This window comes from Echinops telfairi, unplaced genomic scaffold (genome assembly GCF_000313985.2).
Source record: "Echinops telfairi isolate 266 unplaced genomic scaffold, ASM31398v2 ScPeMD7_18;HRSCAF=68, whole genome shotgun sequence".
NCBI classification, from domain to species: domain Eukaryota; kingdom Metazoa; phylum Chordata; class Mammalia; order Afrosoricida; family Tenrecidae; genus Echinops; species Echinops telfairi.
The window spans coordinates 71,539,184-71,549,324 of record NW_022103915.1 but is presented as its reverse complement, the minus strand read 5'-3'; the positions used below and the strand labels follow the sequence as shown (position 1 = coordinate 71,549,324).

The 10,141-nt window shown below is 50.9% G+C and overlaps 1 protein-coding gene across 1 annotated transcript in view; it reads right to left on the bottom strand.

Annotated features, from left to right (window-relative positions):
- The window catches only part of NFKBIA (NFKB inhibitor alpha), a 3,603-nt gene extending 3,243 nt beyond the window's left edge, over positions 1-360 (bottom strand). The window contains exon 1 of the mRNA XM_004698533.2: positions 76-360. Within this exon, the coding sequence (XP_004698590.1) occupies positions 76-302 (227 nt within the window). The 5' untranslated portion in view covers positions 303-360. The remainder of the gene's footprint in view (positions 1-75) is intronic.
- Between the last annotated feature and the right edge of the window lie 9,781 nt (positions 361-10,141).

The following is a 10,141-nucleotide window of genomic DNA, read 5'->3' as shown; positions in this document are numbered from 1 at the left end:
CCCCGGCGGCCCCGCCGCCCGAGGCCGGCGCCCCCCTCCCGCCCCGTCCCGTCCCCAGGCGCGCCCGGCACTTACGAGTCGCCGTCCTCGGTGAGCTGCTGCTTCCAGGGCTCGGCGCCGCGCGGCGCCTCCTGCGGCTCGAGGCAGATCTCGCGCAGCTCCTTCACCATCTGCTCGTACTCCTCGTCCTTCATGGAGTCCAGGCCGCTGTCGTGGCGGTCGTCCAGCAGCCGCTCCTTCTTCAGCCCGTCCCGGGGGCCCTCCATGGCCCAGTCCTGGGAGTGCTCGGCGGCCTGAAACATGGCGCGGCGAAAGCTGCAGGCGCTGCTCCCCAGGTGCGCTCGGCCGCGGGCTGCGCGCTTCCTCGCTGCGTCGCTTGCTCGCGGGTAGGACGGCGGCTGGGACAGTTGTGGGCTCGGCAGCGCCACCGCGGCGCCCTATAAACGCTGGCAGGGGATTTCTCCGGGGCGGGGTCAAGAGCGGGGAATTTCCAAGCAAGTCAAACCAGAAACGAGAACTGGCTTCGTCCTCTGCTAGGGGAAAAAAGAAGCCTAAACCCTGTGCTGGGGTTCAACAGAGAAACTCCCTGAGATGAGCCACTGGGGTCATGTACAGGGAACTTTTTGATGAGCGCTGAGTGGCTGGAAAACCCTCCCGACAGATTCCACCCCCCACTCCCCCAGGTACTTCCCTGCAGCCAGCACCCAGCAATCCTGGCCCCCGTGCAGAACCATCTGCTTTCCCTGGGGTTTCCCTCCATCACTGTGATTTGGGGTCTGTCTGCTGCAGACATTCCAAGCACACAGACCAGCTGGGTGGTTCCTCCTTGGGGTTTGCCAACCTGCAGGCTCTTTCCGTTTTTTTTGTTTTTTTAATCTTTTGAAAACCCAAGAGTGGAAATGAATGCAGGGATCCATTTCCCCAAACTTCTTGTGCGAGGAAGGTTCCTGCGTGGCTGGTCCCACTGTGTGTTGTGGCCAACACTTTTGCAATGCCAGGACATGGAGGTTTCCCAGGGAGAAGTAATGAAGACTGTGAGGTGTAAAGCGTACATGCTTGGAGAACCCCTCCGACGGCTTACTCAGGATTAGCAGCCCTGTGGAGTGAGAGAATGCTTTGCTCCAGTATTTAGAAAAGTGCCAAATAGGACCCTGTTCCTTCAAATTGATGCCCTTTGTTAGATATTGTGCAATAACAAAATAACCATAAGTCTCTCTGTGTTATCCTTGCTTTTAAGACGATAAAATTTGCATTGTAGTCATGCAGAAAACAAAGCCTGCTTTTTACCCTCAGAGCAAAGAAGAGTGAGGAAAATCAAAGGCTCCATGAAACTATTAGTCCAAAGGACTTACTGGGCCATACATGCACAACCTCCCCTAATCTGAGACCGGAAGAGCTAGAGGGTGCCCGGCTACCACTGCCAAACGCTCTGATCCGGCTCACAGTAGAAGTGTCCATGAAAGCGTGGGAGAGAAATGCATAGTAAAATTCAAACTGATTTCAAAAAGACCAGATTTATTGGTCTGATGGAGACTGGTGGAACCCCTGAGATGATGGCCCTGAACACCCTTCAAACCTGAAACAACTCACTCTGGGAGATCGCTTTTCAGCCAGTCAATAAGACAGGCCTCTAAGTGAACAGCACCCTCTGCAAGGAACATGCTCCTAAGAACAAACAGTCAGCCGCCGGGGACCAACAGAACAGCAAAGTTCAGAAGGCAGGAAGGGGCAGAAAGGTTTGGGGTATGGAAATGGGGAACCCAGGGACAAAGTGAGAAGTGCATTGTTGTTACACTGAGGGGATTGCAGCCAATGTCCTGAACAAAATGTGCTTAAATTGCTGACCAGGAAATTACTTTGCTCTGTGGACTTCCACCCTATCCACAGTAAAATGTTAAAACAACACAGCAACCGGTGCTGTGCCAGGAGCTGAAGGAGAGGGATGCTGAAGAATGAGGTGAACTGCATCTTCCCCAGGTGGGCCCTGAAGGTGGCTAAGAAGGTCACTGTTCAGCAGCATGAAGTCAGTGTCACAACATTGCCCAGCCTGTCTCTGCTGGCCTGTACTTGCTGCCCCTGACCTGAGCCAGGGCAATGGTTAGACCCATCCACTTGAGCCACACCAGGAAGATAAGGGCTTGAGCTCATGCTTCTCAAGTTTTGCCTGCAGAATTAGAACATACTGCTAACTCACCTTTGCCTCCTAATCAGCAAGCCATGACATACATTCACCTCCTCAAGCAACCTAAAGCAACTTAGATCAGAGCTTTCGGCGTCAGCCCCAGGAGTCCTCCAGCCTTGAAGAGTTTTCTAGTGATTATTTGGATCATCTTCACCTTTACCTCCACTGGCCAACTCTCCCCCACGCCCCATCACCTCCCACCCAATATCAGAATATAGGGGATCTGGGCCAAGGAGGGGGACCAAATGTGTTGGTGGTCGTGGGGAGACAAATCAAGAAGTAAAATCTTTCGGGTAGCAAGAGGACATGTTAAGATGGAAACTGGCAGGAGTAAGACTGCATTGTCTGTAGGCATTATGATATGCAAATACCCCATGGCCAGGCAAGGTGGGACAGGGATGATAAGTAGATTTCAACTCTGGTCTTCGCGCCTGACTAACTGCACATTAGCTGAGATCAGTGAACTTTTCTGTGATATACTTGCTTTTAAAATAGTCAAGTGGAGCTGGATGCTTTCAGTTCAAAAATGGTATTACCTTGCCATGTCTCCCTGTCTGACTCTGTCAGCGTGACCACAGCTTTTAGACATATCTCAGTCTACATGATCAGGAAGACTTTAACCCTTCATGCACCACAATGTTTCATCCCAAACCTAGCCTTGTGTCCTTGACATGGTTTCTACTGTTCTAAAAAGAAGCTGCTAGGCAGAGAAATTTGCTCAGGGATTGCATGGCAACTCATCTAGCCTCTATCCCAATATACTAACACTCACTGCCATCAGGCCAATTCAGACTCATAGTGACCCCTTAGGACAGGGTAGAACGGCCCCTGTGGATTTCTGAGACTAACTATGGGTAAGTCCAACGGGTGGCTGGTAGTTTCAAACTTCTGACCTTGCCATTAGCAACCCAGTGCGTAACCCACTATACCACCAAGGTGCTATCATAAGGATGTTACTTGGAGGTCTAAAGGGCATTTGACCCAAGCCATGGTGTTTTCCATGAAATCCTGTGCACATGAATCAGGAAGCCTAAGAAAATAGATGGACTGGAACTCTGGTGTTGCTGCAGCGTGCTGAAAGCACTGTGGACTGCCCAGAGAACAAGCACATCGATCGGTCTTGAAAGAAGTACAGGCAGGTGCTCCCTAGAGGCAAGGACGGGGAGACTTCGACTCACCCACTTTGGATGTGGGGTCAGGAGAGACCAGCCCCCGGAGAAGGACCGTGTTTGGTAACGTAGAGGGGCCGTGAGAAAGAGGAAGGCCCTCACAAGATGGATGGACATGGTGGCTGCAGCAATGGGCTCCAACATCAGAACACTCGTGAGGAGGCGCAGGCCCAGGCGGTGCGTGCTTCTGTCATACGTAGGGTCGCTGTGCCGTGCGAGGGGGCATCAACTCAACCGCACCTGATAGCACTCCGATCTATTAGCCAGGTGGCCAACACTCTCTCAAAACAGGACTCACTGCACTATCTTTCCTGCTCTGTGAGGTAAAATAGAGTGCTTTCTTTGTCTGGGAATATTCATATTTTTAAAAAATGCATTATACTGTGAAAACCTAACTGCCTCCTTTATAAAGGACACCTTAGGGGAGGCCTGTTAGCTACAGGTTAAAAATTAATATTAGAAAGAAAACCCCACCTAATTGGAGATTTCCTCAGAAAGGCGACCAGATGGCATTTCTTTGCACCTCTTTTCTGGGTGTGTGTTCCTGAGAGCCTTGGTGTAGTGAGTTACGAGTTGAGCTGCTAACCACAAGGTCAACAGTTCAAAACCACCAGCTGCCCCACGGGAGAAAGACGAGGCTTTCTACTCCCATAGTTCTTCTATTCTAACCTGTCTGCTTTTAGTCAGAATAGACTAGGCGGCAGTGAGTTTTGAATTTCAGACCTGGTGCTTTTTATTCTGGGTGGTTTAGTGGGCCACCTAGTGGTAAGAATTAGGCCCAGGTGTTTGCTGATTTGTCACAGCGCTCCCCCACCCTCAGCCCCACCCCGATCTGGGGAGGTACAGAGCCTTGGTGACCTGTCATACAGTGGGAATTCCCAAAAGGTAACTTTGTTTTCCTGCAGCCCTGGAGACAGCGTTACCTAATGTGATCCAACAGGTGTTCTTATCTTATATGTGCATTGAAAACCAACAAAGGTTTCAACTTCGAGGGTGTGTGTGTGTGTGTGTGTGTTGCAGAGAACACTCTTGGAAACCAGAAAATAAGAACGAGAGCAAGAGAAGACGGTAGGATGGGCGGGTGGGGAAGGGGTTCTGGTTTTCCGTTTAGAAAGACTTTGACGGAATCTTCAGGACTTAGGTTGTATGTCCGCACCTCAATGCCACACGTCTCGGCTCACCTAAGAAACCAAAAAGCTAGAACTCAATGCCAGTGAGTAGTTGCCTCTGCATAGTGAACCTGTAGGGCAGGATAGATCGCCCTCTGTGAGTTTCCGAGACAGCTCTTGCGGAGTAGAAAGCCCCCTTTTTCTCCGGGGGAGAGGCTGGTGGTTTCCAATTGCTGACCTTGCAGTTAGCAGTGCAGTGTGTAACCACAGCCACCAGGGCTCCAATTGAAAGCTGCTGTAACCGATGGTAACTGATGCACAGTGCCACTAGCTTTTCCCCCTTTTAGTGCAGAAGGCAAATGTGCTACACCCGGGGTTGCGTTGGGTGTTCGCCCTAGACGGAGCCCAGGGAAGGGCAGGTGGTCAGGGTCGCTCCCTGGCCTTGCTGGGGGCCCAGAAGGAGCACTCTGTGGGAAAGGAACATCATCCCTTCACGTGCTCGTCCCCTGATGGGAAGTGCAGTGGGCACTGAGCCTATTGCCTGGCAGGCCCGGGGCCTGCATGGTGGAGACTTTCTGGCAGTTCAGTCAGGTGCTCTAACATCCCGGCATTTTTTAACACCACAAGCAGGGTGGTCTGTGCCAATTGCCTTGGCCGGTTAAACCCAACATTCTTTTGGTCCCAGAAATTGGAGTTCCTAAGTCAGGCTCTTTGCCACTGCAGGCACCCGGGCTGGGATAAAGAGGAACCGTGACCGAGTCCCTGAAGAGCAAGGCTGGCAGGAACACACCAAGGAGCTGCCGGCCCCCTTGTGAAACGGTGAGTGGAATTTTCTGGGTCTCCCCTCATGCTCAATCTTATTTCTTCCTCCACTGACGAGCAAGCGCCTACATTTCCCTCAGAACGGAGCCCACCCAAGCTAGGTATCATTCTTCACAGAAAGAAGGGAAGATAAACCCACCACAGGCTTACTAGGGTTCCCTTTGCCAGAGGTTTCTGCGCCGTGGGTCCAGCGGGTAGTGGGCTCTCACAGCCTCGAGGGGACGCCCCTCATCCTCAGCTCCGGCAGTGTATGCATACAGGACTTGGGCTCAGGGCTGATCTTCCCTTGTTAAAGGAAAAACAACAAACCTACAGGAAAATGGATTTTCATGTGAAAACCTTCAAAACTGTGAAGACCACAAAACAAAACAACAATAAGTAAACCCCATAAAAAAATCCTAGACCCAGAAAAAGCCCACCCAAACGCTCTGCCATCAACAAGATCGTGACTCAGGGCGACTCTGAACAGAGTAGAACTGCCCTTCGGTTTCCGAGACTGTAAATCTTTATAGAAGCAGACAGCCTCGTCTTCCTTCTGAGGGGTGGCAGGTGGGTTTCAACTGCTGACATTGCAGGTAGCACCCGGTGGCTTAACCCATGGCACCACCAGGGTTCCTAAGTAAAGCTGATGGGCCCCCTGTTTACAAATCCCTTTTCAGCTAAGGCATGGCCTTTTCCTGGTGTTTGGGAGAGGGCAACTACTGTGGACCCATCTTCCCCTGTCAGGGGTCTCTGCTCCTCAGGCTTCGGAGAGACTTGGGGTGGAGCTTGTAGTCTGGCGAGTGCAGGTCTGCTCCTGGAAGACAAGGAACCACCACTTGGAAAGCCTGGAAGAAGTCCCCAATGGCACAAAGGGCTACCAGCTCAACTAATAGCCCAATGGTGGGCACCTGGAAGAAAGGTCTGACAGTCTGCCTCGGACGCCTTAGGGACCACAGCTCTACTCTGCACCCACAACTGCACCTTGAGTTAGAATAGGCTCCACAGTAGGTGAGAAGCCTTGGAAAGCACTATCCCTGTGCAAGAGCAATTTTCCACAGCATTAAAATGTAAACCAAATGTAAGGGATCCAACACGAGTTCTGTTGCCCCTTCCCTCCCAAAGAGAACTGCTCCCCACCCTCCCTTGTTTTCCCAAAACAAATTCTTCCAACAAACGTCTTTTGAGGGGTTGCTGCTTTTCTGGTGCCTTCCCCACGTGCCCTGCCTGCCTGTTGAGGAACCTGCTGCAAGCGAAGGAGGAGGCCTGCACGTGGCACCTTGGCCAGCATTCCTGGCTCTCCCTTTTCACTGTTTGTCGGCAGTAACCTGGTAATATTTATAGGTGTGTGGGATGGATTGTTCTGTTGGGCTCAGGGAGGAGTAGCTGACTCGGGAAGGTGGGGCTAAGTTTGTTTGTTATTTTGTCTTGGGAGTGAATTCATCCTGAATTTAGTCAAGGTATGAAGAGTCTTAGCGCTGGACACATTCCACACAAGCACCTGGTACTCAGCAGGATCTGAGACCAAAATTATCCAAGGCCCCTGATCTTGGGCCACATGGTCATGTGTGGGGCTAACAATCCCATTTAAGTTCAACAACAGAAACTGTGTTGGGAAGCACCCGCTTCTCCCCCTGTGGATGGTCTATAGTCTTAGGGATCTTAGCCCAAAGGTAAGCAGTATCAGAGCTGCTAAAAGATTTGTTTTAGATTCCAAATAGAGTCAGGACTTAAGAACCTTGATCCTCATTCTCCCACACCTACTACCAGAGTCTCTATTCTTTGCAATAGAGCCCCAGATGCCTTGAATAAGTGCTAGAAGTATACTGGATTTATTTCAGAGACTTATAGCTACTAATAGGGAAGGTCAACTATTTTTTAAAATTATGTGACTTTTAAGTGGTGAAGCACATGAGAAATGCAGTGAAGGACCACAAACAGAATGTAGGAGCAGGGAGGGGGGGAGTGGCTTGGAGCATTTTTTTCTGTATTACCAGGTCTCAGCTGTCAGAGTCCAGTCCCGTGACTGTCACATGTCCCTTCTGGATAAGTCATTTAGCTCAGTCAGGAGTGCTCATCATTTCCTATGTCCTAGGATTGTTTCTAGGTTAAAGCGAGATGAGTCAGTCAGGGTGCAGTATAGCAACGATGAAACATACAACTTTCCTCTAGCTTCTAAATGCTTCCTCCTCCCGCTTCCCCCACTATCATGATCCCAATTCTACCTTACAAATTTGGCTAGACAGAGGATGTACACTGGTATAGAAAGGAACTGGAAACACAGGGAATCCAGGGCGGATGATCCCTTCAGGACCAGTGGTGAGAGTGGCGATGCTGGGAGGGTGGAGGGAGGGTGGGGTGGAAAGGAGGAACCGATTACAAGGATCTACATATAACCTCCTTCCTGGGGGATGGACAACAGAAAAGTAGGTGAAGGGAGACGTCGGACAGTGTAGGATATGACAAACTAATAATAATTTATAAATTATCAAGGGTTCATAAGGGAGGGGGGAGGGGAGAGGGAGGGGAGAAATGTGGAGCTGATACCAGGGGCACAAGTTTGAGAATGATGATGGCAATGTTTTGAGAATGATGATGGCAACAAGTGTAAAAATGTGCTTGACACAATGGATGGATGGATGGATTGTGATAAAAGTAGTATGAGCTCCCAATAAAATGATTAAAAATAAAAGAATTATTTTTACTGAGAACCCGGGGATTTTCACAAAGTGAGAGAGTATCATGTCACCAGACCTAAAAGTTTTCTATGAGGCACGTGGGTGGGTCTGAGAGAAGCTAAAGGAGGACGTGTGAGAGCGATCCGTGGGCTGCATCTCAGGAAGCTGCGTGGACCCCACAGGACACCCCACAGGGTGGTGTCCACAACAAAAGCCCCCCACTCACTGCTGTGGAGTGGACTCGGCCTCAGAGTGACCCCACCGGACAGAGTGGAACTGGCCCCTGGGGTTTCCAGGGTTGCCAACCGCCACGTCTTTCTTCCGCAGAGTGACCTGCTGAGTTCAAACCACTGACCGTATGGTCAGCAGCGGAGGGAGCACTTTCATCACGACCCGCCCGAGCTCCTTACCAAGAGGCTACTGACCCCAAACCAAACCCACAGCCACTGAGCCATGTCCGGCGCATAATGACCCTCTGTAGGGGCTTCACGTCTCTTCATCTTTAAGATAGCAGACAGCCATCTCTTTCTCTCAAGGGGCGACGGGTGAGTTTGAGCCACCTACCTACACCTAGCACACAATGCCACCCAGGCTCCTCAGCAAGGGTGTCTAGAAGAAACGAAATTCACTGCCGGGGGGCTGCTGCTGACTTACAACCACTCTGTAGGACAGGGTCGAACTGCCCCTGTGAGGTTCTGAGACTAACACTTTCTGAGAATAGAGAGCCTCACTTGCCTCCCTAGGAGCACCTGATGGTTTCGAACGGCTGACCTTGCATTTAGGAGCCAAACTCGTTAACCACTATGCTACCAAGGCTCCTTAGTAAGTGTCTAGGTCTTGGTAAATAATCTTTATGGATCTGAGGGATGGAGAGGAAGGAAGCACACATAGGAAGGATCTAGTCACAATATTGACTGCTGCCTTAAAGGGCCCCACCCAGGTTACCATGGCCATCCGGAAAGCACCAAGTTAGACCTCAGGGCAGGAAAGATGAGGCTCCACAGAAGAAAGAGAGGAGGTCACCTAGGGAGCACAGAGCAAGGGAAGTGCTGTAGAGAACCACCATGCAGGTAGTTTTTCTCCACAAGGTGGGAACATACGGTGCTGTCTGCAGCGACATCTTCTGGCCATCTGTGGAATACCTTTTGTCTGAGAATTTCAGGGAATTGGGTTGGGGATGTGTTACTGAGCAGAGATATTCAGGTTTGGCTGTAGTGCCTCATTGACCACAATCCAGAGGGAAATGCCCTCCTCCTCGATGATCTCTGATTGTTCCTTCTCCTGTAATCCCTGTAGCCAAGGTGTTCTGCTTTTGAAATAGCCCCACAGTGCCTCCCCTTCTTCCCATTTCCCTAGTTTGGGGTTTAGTACACTATAGCACACGCCCTGCTTTTCTGTAGCTGCCAAAGGGATTTGGTATTCATACATCTACTGAACACTTCTTAGAGTCAGCAGCCGTGGTGGCATGGTGGGTTACACGTTGGGCTGCTAGCCGCAGAGCAGCAGTTTGAAACCACCAGCTGCTCCAAAAGAGAAAGATGAGGCGTTTTACTCCTGTAAAGATTTATGACCGTGAAAACCCACCGCGGCAGCGCCCCTCTGCCCTTTGGCCTGCCGCGAGGGGGAATCACCTCGACGGCAGAGCCTGGGTGACAGAGGCCAGCAGTGCGTCAGTGCATTAGTTTCGAACAACTAACAGCAAACCAAGAGTGAAGAGTCAAAGGGTTTCCAAGACTGTCACTCTCTATGGGAATAGAAAGCCTCATCTTTCTCCCCTGGAGCTGCTGGTGATTTTGACCTTGAGATTAGCAGCTCAGTGTGTAAGCATTTAGCATAGAACCTTAGGACAGAAGAGAGCCTTCCTAAGGGGTTCTAAGGCTGACGTGTTTACAGAAGCAGACTGCGACCTCTTGTTCCAGTGGGGCAGCTGGTGGGTTGGAACTGCCAAACTTTGGTGCTTTAATCACTGTGCCACCAAGGCAGCCAGTTACATACATGAGCTAAAACAAGCTCTCTTCTTTTGTCGCCACCACCACTTCAGTAGGTGGGTCTCGTGATGTCTATTTTTAAGAAATCGAGGCTCAGGAAAGTTAAGCAGCTCAGAAGATCAGAAGCCTCCCAACCAGCATTCCCACCCAGGCCCTCACACTGCCGCTCCTGGTTTCTCCATTTCTCTCTCTTCCTGCCCCCCCCCTCTCCCAT